This window comes from Lipophrys pholis (assembly GCF_963383615.2).
Source record: "Lipophrys pholis genome assembly, chromosome: 13".
NCBI lineage: Eukaryota > Metazoa > Chordata > Actinopteri > Blenniiformes > Blenniidae > Lipophrys > Lipophrys pholis.
The window spans coordinates 15,611,848-15,634,240 of record NC_137632.1 but is presented as its reverse complement, the minus strand read 5'-3'; the positions used below and the strand labels follow the sequence as shown (position 1 = coordinate 15,634,240).

Sequence of the window (22,393 nt, the reverse complement as noted above, 5' to 3'; positions counted from 1 at the left end):
GTGGTAAACATGGGTGAAACACAAGACTAAGAATCTCCAAAGCTCCAATCCTTACTCCTATAAGGTTGGGACAATGTGTAAATTGTGATCAAAAACCCTGTGCCACGATATATAAGACCCATGAACCCATATTTGAGCCACAATAGAACATATCAGATTTTAAGAGTAGGATGTTTTACTAATTGCAATAAAACACTAACTTATTTCGATAAATGATAGAGATACATTTTTCAATCAGTAAGTTAGAAAACCAACAGGTCTGCAATTTTAAAGTTTCTTAGAAATAAAGAATGACACAGATTCATCAATCTGTGACAAAATACTAATAAAAATCATTAAGATTTTTCTGAAGAATATTGAGAAATATTAAACTAATCTTGTTTGAATGACCATGATGTTCTGGTCTGGTTTTCAGTAAAAAATAAAAATAAAAAAGTCATGTCTGTACTGGAAAAAGCTCAGGCACACTTCCACAAACCATTGTCTGCGAATATAGTGAATCGAGCAAAACACAAATACAAGTTAAAAATGTGTCTTACAAAGAACACCATCTAAAGCTAAGCTATTCTGTCTCAACCTTTCTGATGTGTTGCTGCTGTTGTATTACATCTGAGTGACTATGTTCACTTTGTTCTATTGTGGAGAAAATATCACTTCATAAGATTTTAAAATCAACACAACCTATTCACCTTTACACCTCGTCCTTACCTTTTTCGGAATCAGGGCTGAGGTTCTTTTATGTCACTATCTATCAAGCTTGAAACGACACAGGAAGAAACGTTGCCTAAGCTCTAACTAAAGTAAAATACGGCCTCCACAATCCAGCAGGATGAAGGCTGATCGGTACCTACATTGGCTCCACCGCGAGAGTTCTTCAGATTATCCTTGGAGCTGCATTTTGATAGAAAGTGACTGAAGTCCAGCTTCTTGTTTAAAAAAAGAATCTATGGAAAAATACAGAGATAGCTTGAATCTCTTGAATTTGCTGACCATAACCTGCAAATCCTGAATATGTGAATGACCTTTTCTATATGTTCTGGATAGTGAAATAGGAACGAAATGTTATCTGTCAATACCTTATCTTTATCTGGGTATGTTTTTTATAAAAAATAAAACTATAAACTTCATATACAGTTCTATAATATCATGGAGTAAAAAAATAACACCAGTGTGGCAGTAAAATAATTAGAGTACTAATTGAAATTATTAAAAACAAATGAGACATTCATCAAGGGCTAATCATCTTAACAGTAAAAACATACCAAAACAGTAATTACAACAATTAAACATAAAACAATAAAGGCACCAGTGACCCCCCCCCCCCCCCCCCCCCCCCATTTATTTATTTATAATGAACTCCAAAATATACTTTTTTCAGTCAATCTCCACTCGAAGGGGTCAGGTTTGGTGTGAGCCGCAAAAAAAAATGTGGGTTAGAGCGAGGATCCTTTGCTGCAGTGGTGTGGGAGGGCCTATAGTGCTGTTTTGCTTCAGCATTTTGATTTATCGATTCAGAAAAAAAATCTATTGAGACTAAGTATTTTTTCCTACTTGATTTATATTAAAATGGAATTAATCACACAGACCCTTTCTTATTTTTTCTTACATGTAAGCACATACTGAGTAGAGCGTTTCATTCGGTCTTCTCGCTTCTTATAAAATAACACACGGATCAATAGAGTTTGATAGAAAATGTACCAGCAGGTCTTGGGTCCAGGTCACGTTGCTTGGTGCTGACAGACACAAGGCAATGGAGATGCAGCGCAGCACTGACTTCCAGATAAAAGAGGGTTTACGTTTGGCTTCTGCTGCCTTATACTGGTCCTTGTGTTTCTATAAGGACAGTCAGTTTGCAGGTCAGTCGCTGGGTGAAGGACTGCTGTGAGCTAGGACAGGCTTTCTAGAGGAGCTGCTTACAGAGCCACGATGGGGACGTTGGGGCTGCAAGGAACTAGGAGAGGTCGGGAGGTGAGTTTACTGCAGTTGTGTGAATACTATCACTTGTATTTTAGGTATAATCATTGTGGGAAGACTGTAATATGCCTATTATGCTCAGGGGATTCATGGGATAAAAAGACCATGCACAGTATGTGTGTGAGGCCCAGCAGCTCTACTTTCTGTTGATGACTGTGACAGTAAGGAAAATCATCTGAAATAAATGTGCATTGATTTGTAATAAATATGTCAAATATATTGCATTCTTAAATAACGAGGACACAAAAATATATAATTGTCTCATTCAGGCAAAACATATTTATGAAGAATTATGAAAACCTGCCTGATACTATTGGGCCTCGTTTGGTTTCCAATATGCAACAAACAGTGACTCACGATGTTTTCTGACTTCTGTCTCTCAGAATGACACATGAAGCAGATTGAGTTGCAGTAGCTCATCTGTTGAATCGCTCCACACTGGACAGAATCCCCTCATGCTTCAATGACCCATAACTGAACCTGACCCTGTCACCGTGTACAGACACTGACCACTGCAGATTTGGAGATGCTCTGACCCAGTCATCACCACAGACTGGCCTGTGGCTACATTGTTATGGGTTATTGCTGTCCATGCGATAGCATAAAGCGGTTGCTTTAAGAGGCAGATCAAGTTCTAACACCATGTCCGGCAGCAAACAGAAGTTGAGGAACAAGGGCAACCGATCTGCTCAGACAGACAATCGCCCCAGAGTTCAGACAAGAGCTGCCACCCCCAGTCTGTGTCTGAGAGAAGACAACTAGTGCCACAGAGGTAGGGCAAATTCACACACAAACAGAAGCAGAGACATAAACTCCCAGTGAAGCTGTTGAAAGGATAATACAGATACACAGAACACTAAAAAAAAACAAAGAAACACTGACACATGCAGTATGTAATAGCTTTTGTTTGTATGTTGATGCTACCATTACAGGTTAATCGTTTAATAAACCAATGAAAACTATCGAAAGGTAACATTTGGAAAAAAGCAACCGAAACAGGCATCAAACCTCATCTGAATAGGATAAACAGTGTACTTTTACTTCTTGTGTTGCTACACTAAATTTCTAAATCACTGAAATTCAGGTGGAGGGCATTTTATTGTATATAATATATTTTGGCTGCAAGTTAATAATAGGTGCAATGTAAAGCAACAACTTGACCCTCAAAATGCAGCAGAGTATCTAAAAAGGAGAAGAGGAGAATATCAGGTAGCAGTTTTTGTATATTACAAACACAAGATGCACACAGTTGGGATGTTATACTGTGGTTGCACTCTGCTCCTCCACCATTGCCTGCCACAAAACAATAGCTAAGCTCCTTCCAGTATCATTCCCATTAAGGATCTGCATGATTTTTTTACTCCAACTCGCCAGCGGAGATTAAAAAATAATAATAAAGAAAACGGACCCGTTGCAACCTCAAATACACATTCCAACAAACAAAAAAAAACTCCAGTCAGCTTGTTTCTCCCACAGATGACAGGCCCGTGTTTGGAACATGATCCCGCTCTATTTTGCAGCTGACTGCACAGAGCAACTCTGAGACCCTGCAGGTCGTAAAGATGCCAGCCAAATCCTTAGATTCCTAATCAGGTCATCAGCGGAGGCTTGTAAGAGCTGATGGCTACAGACACACTGCTGTTTGCATCACTCGGCTTTCTTTTTATAATGCCGCCTGTGCATTTCTGACTCGCGCTTGAGCAAGATATTTGTCAAGCTCAAGGCTTTCCACTCCCAGGAACTCCACTAATGCGGACTCTGTGCGGCAAGAGAAAACCGGATTTGAAATGCAGATTTATGTTGGCGGCTTTGCTGTTCTCAGTTCACAAAGTCGGGAAGAGAAAACTAAAGGACAACCACTGAGAGATATGTCAATGATCTGTCAAAGTCAACTTCTTCTGATTGTTTTAACTCCGGCTGCAAAATGTAATTTACACAGTAATGTAAATGAGTTAATGGAATTTAGGAGCAGCTCAAAAAAATGTAATGTGTGAAATGTAAAATTTAGTTTAGTTTTAAAAACTGTTTCTCAGTATTTATTTACAAAGTCTTTAGAACTGATTTACAGAAGTTGAGTTACTACGCACAAAAAGAAAGGAAATTAGTTTGAAGCAATATTTCATATTTCATGGGCACAACCCAATGGGAGAAATATACAATGATATAAAAACATATTGCCATTGTTACCACCAAATAATTATTAACAAAATAGACATTTCCTTACTGTTTGTGCATAGCTAAATCTTGACACAGTAAAAAGAAATAAAAACTACATTAATATGTTTGTGAGCTTTATGTGAACACTGATAGCCATCGAAATGGTAATCGGGCGATGACGATTTTTCACCTTAGCGGTCTTACGGTGCTGCATCATCAATCATATTTATTATATAATTTTTTTCATTCACCATTAGTACTACAATGGCCAGGCGTTGAACTTGCCCTCCGTCAGAGGAAACCTTGGGGTTCATACTCATGTCCAAGGACACCATCGCCCATAGACAGAGAGAGCCCGGGATCAAACCACTGTCCTTGCAAATGAAAATTGACCCACTCCACAAACCTCAGTTAAAACTGCCCTTTGGAACACTGTGCACCGTATATAGTGGCATACACTGCACACACACACACACAAAATATAAAAACGACATGCTGATGGCACTGAGCCATGAGGTAGAATTCATAAGGTCCACTTAGTGGTCAGGTTGTTTTTTTAATCAAAGTTTATCAGTAATTTACTTCACCATTTTCAAAATAATAGTGAATTAAATAATAATATCATTTCACTTTGGAGAAACAGCACTTGTGCTGCAAAACTAAAACCTTTTTCTATCACCTCATGTTATTAGGTAGTATGTGTGGACACACACGGTTGTCATAGATCAATAAAATGAAGACAAACTACAGTGAAGGGAATACACTGTTGTTCAAATAAACTTCCATATATCACTAAAGCGTTTGTAATATTTGAACAAATCAAATTCTCATACACGGTTAATGCATAGAGATTAATGGTGGAGCTGTTGGGTGAGATGAAAGATGAGAGGGGTAATGAAAAGCAGAGGTAGCTAAAATACTAAATCAAGGGCGACTGTGGAGATGGTTAGGAAAAGGAACTTAGAGATATCAGCATATCAAGGCAGAAGAAACAGACAGATGTTAGATACAAACACACTTTACATTACAATTCATACGGTATAGTTTAGTTTAACACTGTGGGACACCGATAGTTGATTTGATTGAGGGTTTTTGTTTCATGCTGCTTGAACCCTTCACTTTATCTTTGTACCCCAAAGACAGAATCTGGAAAACACCTGTTGGAGGTCATAAAATAAATCTTGCTCTTTTCCGATCCAAATATTCCCTAACTAAACTAAGAGGGCTTGCTGTAGCTTTTTGTTTTTTCCTTACAATACCTGTACTAAGAAAAACATTTCTATGACTATCTCTGAGTTTGGCACAACCGAGACACCTGGAAAAAAAAGGAAGAAATGAAAAGCACTAAAAATAGAGACACACATTCAGAAGCATAAGCAAGCAGAAAGAAGACAGCAGCTTCAGGTTTTGAGTGAAGGTATGGAGAAGACCGTCACCTGTCCTCCTTTAGGCTGATACTTGATATTCTCCGTGGAGCCGATCTTGGACTTGATGTTTTTGAAGTCGGGCAGTGGCTGGTTGATGATGCGGAGCTGCTTCGGTGTGGTCGCAGGCGACTTAGGTGGGGTGCGGACCACGGCCACCTTCCGCTCCTGGGAGATCAAACTGAGAGAGCGTGGGGTCCCGGGGGTCCTTGAAGATGAGGAGTAGCTGGGAGGGGTTCCTGGGGTGATAGCTGTGGAGCCGGGGGTGCGCGGGGTGGAGTGGCCACTGCGAGCTGACCGGGATCGCACTGATTCGGTAGCTGATGGGAAATATGCATGGATGAAAGCTGGACCGTCAGCTACGATAACAACATTTCATAATAAAGATTCAGCTGCAGCGTGCCAGATTAATTCTTCAAAATGTCCTGTAAAAGCTACAAACATCCCTTAAAATACCAATTTTCCAGTAGACCCACTACTATACCACACACTAATCTATGCCACATTGGCACTGCTGTTAAAAGTCCTTATTACCTGTCATACTCGGGGTTCGTCCTGTCCTGTGCTCTGCCCTCATCTCAGCGCGAAATGCTGAAGGGAAAAGAGAAAAGGTATACGATGAAGCAGCAGGGAGGCAGAAGAAGCACAGAGGAGATGTTAGAGAAGTTGTTACATTATACAGTGAACTGGAGCGAATCCCAGCTGACTAAGGATGAATAGCAGGATACACTCTGCCCATGTTGCGAGTCCATCACAGGCCAAACACAGAGATACAGGCAACAACACACACTCACATTCACTCTTATGGGCAATTTAGAGTCACCAAACAACCTTAAATGCATGCACAAGGGGGAGCATACAAATGCCCCCAAGAAAGGTGCCCAAGCCCACTCCAGATTCTGACTGGCCACATTCTTACTCTGAAGGTGTGAGCCAGTCCACCGCTGTTTTAGCCCACAGCTCCTCTGAATCAACCTTTTCCCTTAAAACCTCAAACACATGACATTGTATTGTGGAAGGAAACGAAAATACCATCCAACATCCATTTTCATTAGGCTTTTCTTCCTGATCAAAAATGATTTTTTTGGGTTTTAAATGACTCATAGGCCACTTTACTATGCACATGTATGTCATGTAATATGAACCAGTATAGCATCCATGATATAATTTTTCTTGTTTGCAGTCATGCTGAACTGCACTACATCCTGTTAGGAGGTGTTTCTAATATTTAAGCCATATCATAAGCCTACGATGGAGTTGTTTAACATCAACAACACAGACTAACCAGGCAAGGCAACAGCCTGAAGTGATGAAGCCACTTGGAAAAGGGATGAAAACATTTTCCAAGACACATTTAGACCAAGTCCAGTTGACCTGATTCATTTTTGCTTTGCAATGTTAGAAACACTCATCCCACAAGTTAGATCATTTGAGGCGTCATAGCTTACACGTGGGCCTACGAGGAGCTGTGGAACCGGAGCTGGTGATGGAGGTGGAGCTCTCCTCGTGGTCGTGGTACACACGGCGACTGAACATGGAGGCATGCCGCGGCACCGAGGACCTCTTGGCTGGGCTCCGGGACCCGCCATCCTGTTGGGAGACATACAAAGGAGCAACAGATCCTCAGGCCTGTGACGTGGATGTTAAGCGTCTGTTTTCTGCTTCATTTTGAACAAACACGACAACAACACATATTGGCGCAAACTATGAGAAAATAAATATATCACATACATGGTTTAATTACGATCCAAAATAGTTCTGCCATCCAATCATTTGGGCAAACATAGATAAATATCTCTGCAATTCTGCTATGCCTTGATGCTTCTCTCATGATTGACAAGCTTTACATAATGAAACAGCTGCTCTGGATGTGGGGATCTTTGTAAATACCAAGTGATGGACATGACATTGATGCGCTACAATGACGAGGACAAATATGTGAGAGACTACCGCCAAAATAAAAATCAGTCGTGAAAATTACTGCAACAATAACCAAAAAACATCTCAAGCGCTCTCATTGGGGAGCAGAAAAAAAAACATGAAATAGCATCAAATCCTCTTAGCTAAAAGCTAGTAATGCACTTTCAGTCTGCATGAAATTCAAAATGAGTATGAATATTGTGCATTGTGCACATACAACGGTAATGAGTTACATGGCAGAACATAATTGCAGACATATAAGAGGACACTTTGAGTATGCCGTAATGACATGACATTCAAGAAATGCAGAAACAGTGTTATTCTAGACGCAATAATTGTCATTACCAGAGTGGAGGAGTAAAATGGAGTCACGACCACAGCCGCTGGAGAAATGTCACTGGGTGATTCAACACCCACACAGTAAAACACTCTAAATGGATCTGTCTTGACTACTTGTGCAAAAACCCATTAGGGATGCAAACAATAGGAAGCATTTTACAAAAAAAGATAAATAAAACCAACATTAATATTTCCATCCTTCAAAACATATGAACTGAAACCAACAGTGGAATTATTTCAGAAATGCAGTGCAGGGATTTCCATGCAGGGATTAACACTGAGTTAGACAGAGGGAGAGAGAAACAGCTTAAGCAGTAATGTAATGTGTTATTCTGAATAGTTGAATGACTCATGGTGTGTCACATGCATTATATATTTTATATAAGATCTGCTTTAAATTTAGTCATTTAGGGTATTTTTAAAATTGAGGTAATTAGGTGTTTATTGTGTTTATACTAAATAAGCAAGCGAAATGTGTGTGTGTATTAGTAGATCTTTATGGATTGAAGTTGATTTGTTGCCAAGTCTTTGGCATCTTAAGGCCCAACTCAAAACAGGGGCATTGCAAACTACCTCAGCTTATAAATGGCTACAGTATATTGACGGAAGCTGCAGTCTTGTCCCTACACAAATAACCACAAGAAAATAGAAAGGAGGAGAGAGAAAGCTGGAGCTTCTATCTTCAGTGTCATTTTGGCCTGAAGGATAATTATGTATTCATCCCATCCCTCTAATTGGCGATTCAGGATATATACCACTTGGTGCCAGAGGTCATGCCGTTGTGTGGTAGCTCGAATGTACTCACTGATGCTCTGTCGCGAGACTGTCTGGCAACACTGAGTGGCTGACGACCGTCTGGCAGGGCCTCTGAGGGACACACACAGAGAAAGATTTACAGAAAACCCCAAAATCCTCTGACAGGAAATGAGGTGACCTTCAGACATTAAAGGAGAAGAAGTGAGAGCCTCTAGAATGTCCTTCGCAATGTCCTACTTTAGAGGATTGTAATCAAATGTCACTCTTGGGAAGATCCGTGGCTTTCATTACATAAATGTAAAGTCTTAGAGGTCCAACTTGATGGTCCTAAATCTGGTATGTTAAGCTATATGACAAATCAAATGTTCTGTGGGAGAGCGGGCTGCTGCCCCCCCAGGGAGCTCTCCTCCACAAAGATTTGGCAAGATATCACAGCAAATGCGGGATTTTGTATTTATGTAAGGCAACCCTGGAAAATAATCTAATTGGGGCAATGCAGCAGCGCACTGAGCTTTCATCATCAGTGACACAGAATTGAGGCCGTCAAGGGAAAACAAAGTGCAAACTGCGTCTGGTACAGAGCAGCATTACAGTCTTTATAGTATCACATCCATAGACCAGACCATAGATTACTAGTTGCTAGGCGACCGAAGGTAGGGAAAAAAAAAAAAGCATTTGGGATGTGTAATGTCTGACAAGGTCAGAAAGGCCACATAAGATTTATAGTTTTTTGGTATTAAAAAAACAACAAACAAACAAAAGGCAATTAGCAAACCAATTGTGAAAAACATGTATATTTATGAAACAAGTAACTCGACACCAATAACTAAAATGTATTGGGAAAAACAATTTTCTCTTATTGTAATAACATTTTTGCCTTTGGTTTGTGAATCGAAAAACACAGGAGGAGACAGCACCGTGCAGTTTGTGTGAGGTTGTCAATAAATGAGCGCTCAGGAGTTTTATCTCGATCATGGAAACAAAGAGAAAATGTGCAAGAAACAAAACAACGAAAGGAAAAGCCATTTATGAAATGAAGGATTTATGACAGTTTTTTATTGTGCTCAAATACAAAGAAACCCACACGACAAAAAAAGAAACAAAGGTCTGTTGAGCAATGAATGAAAATTAAAACAAGGCCCAAAGGCCCGATGAAGGTGAAGAGAAGATGTTGTGGAAACTGTGGCTCTGGTGACCCTCCTGCAGGAAGCACCGGTGGTGTGACAGAGTCAATGCGTCACCTGTGGCTCTCCTCCGGGGGCAGGAGTGATGCTGTGTGGGACGGGTCTGCCGAGCGGCTGGCTTCATCACGTTCCTCTTGGATGGGGATTGAGTCTGAGCGTCCATTTTTTTGGCAAGCTCGGCCTTTTTTATGACCGCTAAATTACCAAAGGAAACAGGAGTCACCGGAAAAAGCAGAAACAATTTGCAGCCAGAGCTGTTGAAACGTGCTAATAGATCAAAGACAAGAGGCGGAGGTCTTCCCAAATACTAAAAGCTTCAATTAATTGGTTGAAGAAAAAGTGTGAGCACTGCCTAGAAGACATGACTTGGGCGACAAGTGTTGGAGCATCTGCTCAGAGATGTAGAAAGAAAACAGACCATGAAACACTGACATAATGTACCATTATACAGTGATGTATAGAATACCACTTGTAAATTATAGGGACTGTAAATCTGCTCAGTATTGAACAAAATGAATGAATAGCAATAAAACAATCATTGTAACCTTTTTTCTTCTTGACCTCCTCTCTTGGGATGTAGACCGGTTCTTTGCGGACAGGTTTGCGTTCCGGTGTGGAGATTCGTCCTTTAGTTCGCCCACTCTTGGCCTTGGGTTTAACATGCTTTTCTTGTTTCTCGTTCTTTCGTTGTTGTGCCTGTTTGTTCTGTGCCTCAGCTGGCTTTTTCACCGGAGTAAGACCCTTAGGCAACGGCTCAATCTGCTCCGTTGCCATACTCTTATCGTCATCTTTCAAAATAGGGAAAGACAAGTTAATGTTAAAAGAGGGAAGAAATAAAAAAAAAAAAAAAAAAAAATGCAACTTCATGGCGGGAAAAAGTAAGAGATCTCACCTTGAGTGTCAACCCAGGAGCTGTCCAGAATGGAGTCGTCCATTGTGGTTTCGTCTCTGTCGTAGCTTTCTGTGGGCCCTTCTGTTTCTACGGTCTCAGGCTCCCCTGCAGGGGAGCCAGGGGTTTCAGGAACATCGCCCACCTCCTCCAGACTGGCAGCCTCCATGTCTGCTTCCTGGGCCAACTCCACCGACTCTTCCTCTTCATCCTCTTCCTCTTTCTGTGCAGGCACACAAAGAGCTTCATCCTCAGGCGGCGCAGAGAAGCGAACGCTGTGTCCCGGTTCTTCAGCCACATCGATAGTCTGGACCACGGTGATAAAATCATCCTCCACTGTCACCACTGATTCAATGGCAGCGCGGGTCTCTGGTGCCTCTGCTGTCTTTAGCGCGTCTTCATCATCGTCATCCTCTTCTGGCTTTTCAGCGTCCACCTCGGCAGTCTTTGTGGCCGCTGCTTCACCTCGTTCAGGCTCACCATCAACCTTTTTGTCCGTCTCAGCCACTTTTTCAAGTTCTTCCTTCTCTTTCAGTTGCCTTTCTTTCTCCATTAACTCTAGCTCTATTCTTTCTTTCTCCTCTCTTTCTTTTCTTTCTCTTTCCTCTTTTTCCAGCTTTTCCCTCTCCTCTTTTTCTTTTCTCTCCCTCTCTTCCTTCTCTATCCTTTCCCTATTTTCTTTTTCTTTCTTTTCGCTCTCCTCTTTCTCCTTTTTCTCTTTCTCTTCCTTTTCTTTCAGCTCCCTCTCCTCTTTCTCTCTCTCTTCCTTTTCTTTCAGCTCCCTCTCCTCTTTCTCCTTTTTCTCCCTCTCTTCCTTTTCTTTCAGCTCCCTCTCCTCTTTCTCTTTTTTCTCTTTCTCTTCCTTTTCTTTCAGCTCCCTCTCCTCTCTCGTTTTATTTTCCTTTTCTTCCTTTTCTCTCAGCTCCATCTCCTCTCTCTCTTTCTTTTCTTTTTCTTCCTTTTCCTTGAGTTCCCTCTCCTCCTTTTCCTTCTTTTCTTTTTCTTCCTTTACTTTCAGCTCCCTCTCCTCATTTTCTTTCTTTTCTTTCTCCACTCGTTCTTTCAGCTCCTGCTCTTTCTCTTCCTTCTCCATCCTTTCTTTTTCTTCCCTCAATACCCTCTCCGCCTCTTCTTTCGCTCTCTTTTCCTGCTCTTCTTTTACCTTCAACTCCTTTTCTTTTTCTTCTTCCTCTTCCTTAATTCGGCTCTCTTCCTCTTCTCTTATTTTCTTGTCAGAGGCTGCCTTCTCTTGCTCCTCTGTCATTTTCCTTTCCAAATCCTCTTTTTTAACTCCTAACACTGGTGAAGGTGACCTTTTTGGGGAGCCGTACATTTCTCTCTGTTTCAGTTTGGAGGGTGACAGCACAGGGGAGAGAAGCTTGTCATCGTCGATGTTACTGTCCACAGAAGAAGCCGGTGAGGTTTTGACAGGCCGGGCAATTCGATCCTTGGCTACGCCAGTAAGCTGGTACACATCCTCGGCATCTACCTCCTCATAGGCTTCCTGGTGTACGAGCTTAACCTTCTCCCGAAGTTCCTGCAGCTCTCGCTCCTCCTCCATACTTAGAGGCCTAGCCTCCATTTCCAGTTTGCGAATCTGTCTCTCGTAGTCAGCGATCTCGGTCTCCGATGCTGAACCCTCTCCACTAGCTTGCCGCTCGGTCTCACTCGCTGACCTCCCACCTTCGAGAGTCACAGTCACAGTTGGTGTCACAAAGGATTCACTTGCCTGAATGAGGGGTGTCTCGCTTACAGATGTAACTGGCTGTTCATCTGCGACATCCCGGCTTTTTTCACTGACAGAATCTTTACGATGGTCTTGTTTCTGTTCATTCTCTTTACTTCCATCCTTATCTTCTGAAGGTTGGCTCATGTCCTCCATAGATGTATCTCTGACTGCTAACTTCCTTGCCTGCTCTGCCACTTTCTCCTCCAGGACAGATGGAGTGAAAGATTTAGCAGAAGCATTTGTGGGGCTGAACACATCTGCAGGAGATGGCATGGGTCCTGAATATTCACTGAATACACAATAGCCCATCTCTTCAAGCTGGCTGTCACTCTTTCTCAGCCCAGGACTCTGTTCCCCTGAAATTAGACTGGCCAAAGGATCATCACCAAAGAGTGGAACATCAGCTTGAAATGACTTTCTCCGAGTGATTTCTGGGTCCGTGTTTTCTGATGCCAATCTTGAACGGGTACCAGCAAGGTCGAGCATCTCAGGCAGGTCTTGTGCCATTACTGCACCATTTTTGTCAGTGTTCTTAGGGGGCTGAGGGGATTCTGGGGATTCTGGTTCAATGTTGGGTTTTGAGGATGATTCAGTGGTTCTGGGAGGTGATGAAGAATCCGAGGTGATGGAAGCTGCAGTCTCCAGGATCAAGGGAGGAAATGCTGGAGGCTTATCCACAGAGGGTGTAGAAACTGGAAGGTAGTCCGCTGACTCATCCAGACTTCCACTTGTGTATGACATTATATCTGTGGCCAGTGGCGAGAAGTTTCTCGGCTTTCCCTGGCCACTCTGATCCAAAGCTCCAATAGTGATGTTCAGTGAATAACTCCGCTGTTCTAAGGCGAGTTTACCTGGTGATAGCCTGCATTCATTACTCCTGTCAGGAACTGTGCAGGTGCTGGAGTCTTCTGTTGCACTTGTTTTCGTGTCAGGTTTACTTTGAGTTTCAGCTAGTGGGCTGTAGCTGATTTCCTGCGATTTGGAATCAACTGTACTCTTCTCACTAGCTCGACTCAGTTCATAATAACCCTCACCCTTACACTGGGAACTGTTATCAGTATCCATGGCTGACGTTTCAAAGTAGGCAGACATACCAGATCTGTCTCGTGTGTCTCTTGCCGTGTCTTCTGCTTGTACTTTCACTCCCATTGAAGAGAAATCAGACGGAGCACCAATACTGCTCAACTCCACCACCTCCACTGACGGCTGTTTCTCGGATACTGTGATGGGCTCTCCATACGTAGGCTGAAGTGTAAGTGATCTGGCAGATTCTTTGGCTTGACTTTGAACCTCTGGAGGCACAAAGGATGGCATGTCCATAGTAGGGCTCTCTGGTACGACTCGTTCACCAGCAAAGAATCCTTGCATCTGGGGCTCGTAAAACTCCTCTGGACGTTTCTCCGATCCAATGCTGTCTGGGCTAATGGAGCCACTGTCTTGCTTGTCTGATTCCATCTTCAAAGCTGAAAGGATATCTGTAAGTTGGCTGTTTGGATCACCACAATACAAAACAAGAATACTTGAGCATGCTCCGGATGAGAGAATTTTTAAGCCAGGGACGGGGAAAGCTATCGCAGAATCAGGCAAAGCTTTCCTTAGAGACTTACAGCACAATGACACAGCCATCACTGAAGAAGAACGGCAGCAGTATGGCATCCACCGAATCACAGAGGAATGAGGAGATGGGATGGTGTGTGACGGAGACCGGCATGAGCGAACTGTGATACTGATTTATGAAAAACAAGCAATAACAGACGGAAGGGAATATTCATGCACCTTGAAAAAAAAGAAAAAAGAAAAAAAGATAGCATTTCTCTCATCCTTTGTATGCCCAATGTAAATTTATCAAATTAAATTGTTAATTTAGGTGTAAATCTGCAGTGTTGGTCATTTTTAATGTCATCCAGAGAATAAAAGCTGAAAACTGGGTAATATTTCCGGTGAAGGACAGAGAAATACTATATAGTCTCATCAGCATATGGTAATAAAAATAAACCAAAACTACAAACACAAATGAGTTGAAATCTAGCAAAGAAAGCAAAAATATTTTGTGAATATGATTCAATTAACAACTAAGCCACACTGAACATGGGACAGCCAACACAGAAACTTCTGCTATCTCTGTACTCTGAATCATGATCACATTGTTAGGATGATTCATGGTTACAAGAGGTGCGCAGCACTGGCATACCAGTACCAAGCCAAATGGATACACAACGAGGAACCTGTAAGCTTAAAGCTGGTTTAAAAAAAAAAAAAGCATTTTTAGCATTTAGCATCACTTCATCATACCAATGCGACACAACCGGCCCCGAAAATCACAGCAAGTGAAAAAAAAATACAAGCAAAGATAAAACGCAATAAAACCAGTTTAGACTAAAACAAAGTGGCTCTTTTCACCAACAAGCCTGTGTTGCCTTGCAGCCACAGCAGAGCGCAGGGAGGAGTATTTGCCATTCCACTTCAATCATAAGGCTTAAATATACACTTCCGTCAAGACACATCTTGCGTCCTTAAACGGTGGACAATGCAATAACATGCAGGCAGGGAGAGCAGAGGGCAGGACACACCTGTCTCAGGGTTCTCCTCACCCTCTGCTTCCTCCTCCTCCTCCTCTCTGTCCATAGAGCTTTCTGCAGTAGCACTATCTGCCTCGACAGGCTCCATGTCAACATCCTGAGCCTCGTCTACGGCTTCTGCCTGCTCTAAGGGCTCAGCTTGGGGGCTGTCCAGCTCGGGCTCTTCCCCACTCCACTGCTGCTCATCAAGAGCTGCTTCGGATTCTGCTGCCTCTGCACTCTCCTCCTCCTCTTCCACCTCCTCCTCCTCCTCCTCCTCCTCGTATTCAGCTGTAAGAGCCTCCATGGTCTCTTCTTCTCAAAAAGAGGGTGAAAGGGGAACACATTAAGACTACAGGCAACACAGACTTGGGTTATGTGATAAACACAACTTACAATGGAAAACTTTCAGCCTTAGTAAAAGCTTCAAATGTGTTCTCTGTTCACACACGTACACCACACATATATCACAGACTGGAGTGTCTTTCTGTGAGTGAGTTATCTTATTTTTGGCTGTGGGCGCTTGGTCTACTCAGCATGTGAGCAAGCCTAATATAGTGTACGTATGCGGCTGAAGCATTTATGTAAGCATTTCTTTTTTTAAGATTTCTAACAATCAATGCTTTTGTCTATTACTTGATGTATGACTGAGAAGTCATACCTAAGGTCACACTGAAAGCTATCATCAGAAACATGATCATTTTCAAATCACCCTTTTATTTGCAGCCCACAGGTCTGTAGCATTGACTCTCCTACCATAGCTGACGACAGACGGTGTTTGGAAAAACAGGAACATGAAACAACACTTCATGGCTGACTGACATGCCATAGTAGGAGCACTTTAGATCAGAGTTCCCCTTAAGTCCTGCGCTTGTTGAAAAATATAACTGAAGAGCTGCTGTACAGTACAATACAAAAGTACTTTATCTTCCTTCAATACACACAACTTTTGTACCTGCAAAGTTAATTTCAATCATTTCTGGATTTAATATCCAAAATAAGCCAATACTGTCTGTAAGGAGAACTTGATTTCAACACTCTTAAATCTACTTAAAGTAAAACAAAAAGAAAAAGAAGCATGTTAAGCAGCTTTAGTCATAGATATGTAGATATAAATCAATCAACTGCAGCATTTTGTCTCAGCTCTATTAAAGTAATTATGTTAATATGACTTAGACATTGAAAGTGTCTGCAGTATGTTCTGGAGTAAGACATATACCTGCAAAAAAAGAATCTTTATATTTATCACAAAGGCCTTTGTGGTGTACATTTGAGTGTGAAGCACGTTAAGTCCTTGAGATTTTTCTGAAATGTTGGGTCGATAGATGCAGGTCAGGGCCATCACAGTGTGAGTTTAAGAAACAGCTATTATTACAGCTAATATCAGCCACACAAGTAAAATATCCAATTTGGGCTGAAGGATTGTGCAAAATACTATCACTTGTAAATAAAATAACATGAGCTCATGGGCTACCACAACCACACACTCTAATTGTGAGTTTTAGGTAAAACCACAATCTTTAGAGCCATTTAAATGTGCCTAATTCAGCAAATACAATTTTGCTATTCCAATTATTCAAGATGAGTGGATTAGCCTACGATTGTAAAGGAGAAACATCAAAACTATGATGTGCTTTTATTGCATATTGTTCACTGATTCATTTGGAACTTCAGCATCACAAAAAAAATTAAGATTTACTCAATATCTTTTTCTTCTAACGATAAAAAAATAACACTCAAATGACCCCACTGAAGTATACTAAAGGTGTGAGTGCACATGTCCATATTATTATATCAATACTGTATCTGTCTGTTTTCCTTGCTACCACGATTAATGTTTAAGTGTTGCTATGGACGGAAGTAGATATACAATACTGAGAGAAGGATTTGCAAAAAAAATGAGAGATTTTAGTATCTCTGAGACATTTCTAAAAGGTAAGCCATGTCCCATGTAGTGAAGCTTGCATTTAATGTGATTTACTAATGAAACTGTCCACTGACCATGTTTTAGAAAAATCACTGCTGCGTGTTGAGGTTATTGGCATGAGGAGTGGCAAATGAATAGATCAAAACAAATAAAACCAAACAAAAGTGATCGTTAAATAAACACATAGTCAGTTTTTGAGTGAACATTCACCACAAGGACGCACGGACACAGACATACGGGGAGACGACAAGACGGATTGACGGACGAAGAGACGGAAGGACGAAAGGAGGTTGGGATGAAGGGAGGAGGTCAAATCACAGAAAGAGAGGAAAGAGAGAGAGAGGAGATGGAAGGGGGTCGGATGGCAAAGAGGAACCATGCGTGGTTCACCTTCAATCTGTCTAAAGGCCACGGCCTGCCCTGTGGGGCGAGAGCCCGAGTGCGTCCACTCTGGGCTGAACAATGGGTGCTCATAGTACTCCTCGTCGGAGTGGTAGGGGTCGTCCTCAGGCACGGAAACTGAGATGGAGGGGGCGAGGAACTTGCACCTCTCCCGAGAATTTTGGAAACGGCGGAGAGGGCCCGCCTCCTCCTCATCCCCTACATCTACAAACAAGACAGACACAAGGAGAAGAACTGCAGGGATATCTGGACACAGACTGAGAGAGTGAAAGTGAACGGGGGGGAAAAAGAAAAGAAAACAACTAGTGGGAAGACTAAAATGGAGACTGCACCAAAAAATGTCCATCTATCACTGACTTCAAATGCAATACTTGGTAATGAAATCTGGTTATCATATGATCCAATATGTTAACAACTATTTTGAAGACTTTGGATTTCCTCCAAGTCAAATTCTTAACTTTTCACTTCCTGAATAGCAATCCTTTCCAATATAGTTTGCACTGTGTGGGAATCAACAAATACTGTATATTTGCAATATGTTCTTTTTGAAGACAGACATTTTTTGAAGTGAAAAAGTTTAGAGATAAAGTTCAAGGAGAAAGAGACAACATAAGACTCTTTTGTAATTGGCAACACAAATGGAAAGAGACACAAGAAAGGGGAATGTAGAAAGACACTGAAGCTTCATTGGGCTCGAGTTGGACAAACACAGAGGACACTGACATGTAGACGGTGATAAGCAAGTCAAGAGTTACAAAGATTTGGGGGTCAGTCGCTGTGCGACACCCACATTATGAGAATTCGGCAACAATTGAGGAAGCGATTGGTGTCAATTTCAAATTAAACTGATCTAAACCGAGCAAATTTAAATCAAACACATAAATTGTAAAACAACTAACACAACAGATATAATGCAGAAGTACGCACTTCAAATTCTGTAACATTTAGATGTATGTGGATCCAGCAACTATATGACAAAGACTGTAAAACCTTCAAAAACCTCCTGATCAGTCAAAGAAACAGTCGAGTAACCACTATTTTTACAAACTACCACAATGATGTCACCTCTCCTTGCACAGCTCTGAAGATAATATTTCCTGCAGTCACTGAGCCTTTACTGTACAGCCACTACTGGTTTCCCAACTACAAATACAATCCAAACACAAAAAATACACAACCTGATCACAGCTGGTTATACGGTACTGAACATTACTTTTTTCATGTACGGTATACAATGATATATAAATAGCTGTGTATATATATTGACAAAAAAAAAATGCATCATGGTTCCGACTGAGTCAACAAATTATGTTTTTGTCTGAAAACCCACTTAAAATGACAAACTTTTACTGCTCGCTTCCCGTGGATAAGTTAAAGTCATTATCCTCACAAAACGCTTCAGTTTAAAAGCAATCTGTTGCTTAATTTTGGAATCAGCTCCATGCAACATTTATAAAACTTGGCCATGGTCAAACACATAAAAAAGAAGACAGTGGACAATGACCTCACATCATGACGGTCAAATATGCAACACCCGAGATATACTGCAACTGAAGAGATGAACAACCAGAAGTTGCCGGGTAACCTACATTGGCTGTCATATTAGTGTGTCGGGGAAAGACGGGATGGCATGGCGTTAGAAAGGGTAATGAAAAACGATTATGGTAAAGAGAGTGCCCTTGGTAAAACATACTGCAATGGTCATGCGTTTGACTGTGTCTTTTTTTTCACGAAATGGTTGCAACCATGAAGACACTAATTGCATCCGTTGTATGAGATGGAGACGGGGAAGCAGGAGTTCAGGAGATGAATGACAGAAAAAAGGAATAGATGTTCCTGCTGTAATGACGCTCGTAAGTACAGCGTTTGAACAGGTAGCAATACGAGGGTTTGTTTTCCCGAAGTCGTAGAAGGTCGGGGGATAATTCCCTCTGATGACAAACACCAGCACCCCAATGTGTTGGTGAACACAAAAACCCTGAGGCTACAGTCGAGGAAAAGAGAGACACCATGCTTCCAAACATTAGAGAAACATACTTCCCAGACTACACTTTCATTCTCCCTACCTCGTTCCGCAGGACCAAAGTGCTCTGCAGCAGGGGAGGGCGGAGGGGAAGGAGGCAAATTGGTGGTGTCTTCAACTACGAAGGAAGACAGAAACAACGATTTGTTCATGTAAATCACACATTCTTCTTCTGTTTAGGAACAGTTCATTTATATTCGAGCATGGGTGAGGCCGACATTGACAAAACCCTGCTGTCAGAAACTCATCCTCATTTAGCTGGAGATGAATGAGGACAACAACAAGTCCACATTGTATTCTACCTACTTACACATTTTTAGGTTAACAGAGCTGTGCTATGTTGCTGCACTGCTGCTCCACTGAATACCCCATTGTAACAGTGTGACGGCTGATTATTGATTTCAGCAGAGTGAAGTTGCTTGTTTTGAGTCTAGTTGCACTCCGATTACTGTTGTCCTTTCTTTGTATCTGTATATTTGCCCGAACTGATCTTTTACACCGTAGATGTGCTGTCCACACAAAGGAAAAAGAAAAAGAAAACTCTTTGTGTGTGTTATTCGGAGACCTCTGGACCTCTGAAGATGAGGTAGTTGAATAACAGTCAGTGGGTGTTCAGCTTCCCTCCCACTGCACAAACACGGGCAGGTTTGTTGAGATGCTGACACTAAGTATTCTGTAGGTGTTTGAAACCCTTCAGCCTTGTACCATGGTGTACACCTACTGTCGCCCAGCTGCAATAAACTCCAGCCTCATGGGCCCAACCGACAAGAGATATCATATCGTCAATGGCTACTACACAGGTGTGTTGGTGTGTGTGTGTCTCACCTGATGGCAGCCTTTGAGTCTCCTGCTCCCCCTTCAGCACTGCCACAGCCTCTGCCGTCACCTCCTGCACAATCCGGGCCGACACTTGTTCTGGGAATCCACAATCACACCGAGACAGAAATGCAAGGTCAATACTGTTCTGTCATGTAAGTTGACATAAATAGGACAAATACTGCTTGAAATCCTAGACTGGCTTAAGGGTTGAAATGACAGAATCATGATGCTGTTATATTTCAATGTATATGTATCTATAGAAAAATAGAAATACAGTCTAATATTCCATTTGTTTAATGTTGGAATCCCGCCAATCAGGATGAAAATCTTTCTATAACCACAGCAACAGGAGGGATACTGGTGAAAGCTGCATCACCATAGAAACCCATAGGCCCTCACAATGTGCTGGCTGTAAATTCTATTAATGAAAAGCAATTTCCTAAAATGAGGTTATTTGGGCCGATTTCTTTTTAATCAGGCTTGAGGACATGTGCTAGTTTGTTTTTCCAATGACACACACTAACATTTCCAAAACGAAAGTGTAGAAAATTGAAGTGACATTCAAAAGATATAGCGCTACTTTCCTAGCAGGGAATAAGTACAGCAATGTGATTCACTGAGCGCAACCAAGTAGGTTTCATGACGACAGTAGGATTTGGACCTTCAATACAAAACACTCCAGTCAACCACTGATCATTGGATTGGATTGACAAAAAGGCATGCAAACAAATGGGACACAACCCAGAGCCCTTCCTTGTGAGGCAAAAGCACTATCCACTACACCATCTGACAACAACCCAACAGTGACTCACATGTGGGTACAAGACTGAAGGTGCGATGTCAATTGCACTTCTATACAACCAAATAAAAAACATGCACTGTATTTACTCTATCGCCTTCGGGTCTGGGCTGAAGCACCAAGCTTTTGACTTTTAATAGGAGATGTGAAGTGGGCTTTTGTTTGGTATTTTCAACATTAGTTGATGTTGACAATACAAAACAAGCTGAGTGGGGGTTTAACATGCAGCACATATGTGTCCTTGCCACTAGAGTGGCACATTGAAATACAGTACTTCTACCGAACTGTAAATCCTTCACAGGCCTGAGGTAAACTGTTAGTGCTGAAACACTCGACCTTCACAACTTTGCACTTAGTACTTTTGAACTGTTATAAAATCCAAAACAGGTGTTCATTAGTAAAGTGTTTGTAGGATCAAGTCTGAGACACCACACAGTGAGCCGGTTGGAGAATAACGACACCAGATTCCTGTTCTGGCTTGATTTCTTTTTAACGTAGAATATATATCACGTTTGACAGATACTGTAATACAATTTGAGCTTGAAAATATTCAACATCCTTAAAATAAATACTGAATTAGAGCTTTTGCAAGGAAACAAGCACTATAATGCCATTTAACAAGAGAAGCTGTCAGTACTGTCTGGCATTGGTTTGCAGCAGGAGCTAAATAAGTAGCGGAAACAAGAGAAAGATATATAAATCAGTCACAGGAATGCATGTGTGTTTTTTGCTAAAGAAATAGGACATTTCTCTCCGATTTGCCCCAGATAAGAGCCAACTGACCTAACTAACCTGAGCTGTGCAATTACTCACATTTCCTTCTTGTCAGCATGTCCAGATCTATTTAAATATTGCCTGGCATATAGGAGTAATGATCAAATCCTGAATTTGCATAGTGGCAGTAGCTTTGTAGGGTTGAGTATAATTGGTTGGCTGTTTCACTGTGGCTGTTTCAAGACCTTCTCGAATCCAACATCACCCACACAACAACACAAACAAGCTGGCAGCCACGCACCCACCCCACAATAACACACAGGCACACACTCCTTCCGGGAACACTTAACACAGCCCACTCACCTCAAATCAAAGCACCCATTTCCCCTGTTCAGTGGTAAAGTGCAATAAATGTGTAGCACCTATTCAATGCTCCCAGACAAAACTTTTTTTTTTTTTTTATATCTGACTGGAGCCCTGAAACTTGGACTTGGTGTAACAAAATGACAAAAACGGACATTTGTGCACAACATACAAATCTAATTCTGGAAAGATTTTGATTTATTCAAAAACTTTATTTGCAATTATTTGCCATTTTCCAAAATCAATATTCAATCCATAATAGAGCACAACAGAACAACTGCTCAGATGTTGCAGTAAAACATTTTACAATTTCATAAAATATATTAGGCAATTCCTAATTTGGTAGCAGCAAAGATGTGGAACAGGCAGGGCAACCAATTAGGTGGTCCCTGCAATCTATTTACTTGTTTGTTTGA

The 22,393-nt window shown here is 41.6% G+C and overlaps 1 protein-coding gene across 1 annotated transcript in view; it reads right to left on the bottom strand.

Annotated features, from left to right (window-relative positions):
* The window catches only part of map2 (microtubule-associated protein 2), an 89,086-nt gene that overhangs the window by 9,727 nt on the left and 56,966 nt on the right, over nucleotides 1-22,393 (bottom strand). Inside the window, exons 5-16 of the mRNA XM_080478793.1 lie at nucleotides 20,108-20,197; nucleotides 19,326-19,400; nucleotides 17,248-17,463; nucleotides 10,647-13,835; nucleotides 10,300-10,542; nucleotides 9,812-9,949; nucleotides 8,620-8,681; nucleotides 7,004-7,145; nucleotides 6,090-6,146; nucleotides 5,568-5,875; nucleotides 1,699-1,833; nucleotides 852-944 (exon numbers count right to left, since the gene is read on the bottom strand). Of these exons, the coding sequence (XP_080334919.1) occupies nucleotides 852-944; nucleotides 1,699-1,833; nucleotides 5,568-5,875; nucleotides 6,090-6,146; nucleotides 7,004-7,145; nucleotides 8,620-8,681; nucleotides 9,812-9,949; nucleotides 10,300-10,542; nucleotides 10,647-13,835; nucleotides 17,248-17,463; nucleotides 19,326-19,400; nucleotides 20,108-20,197 (4,748 nt within the window). The remainder of the gene's footprint in view (nucleotides 1-851; nucleotides 945-1,698; nucleotides 1,834-5,567; nucleotides 5,876-6,089; nucleotides 6,147-7,003; nucleotides 7,146-8,619; nucleotides 8,682-9,811; nucleotides 9,950-10,299; nucleotides 10,543-10,646; nucleotides 13,836-17,247; nucleotides 17,464-19,325; nucleotides 19,401-20,107; nucleotides 20,198-22,393) is intronic.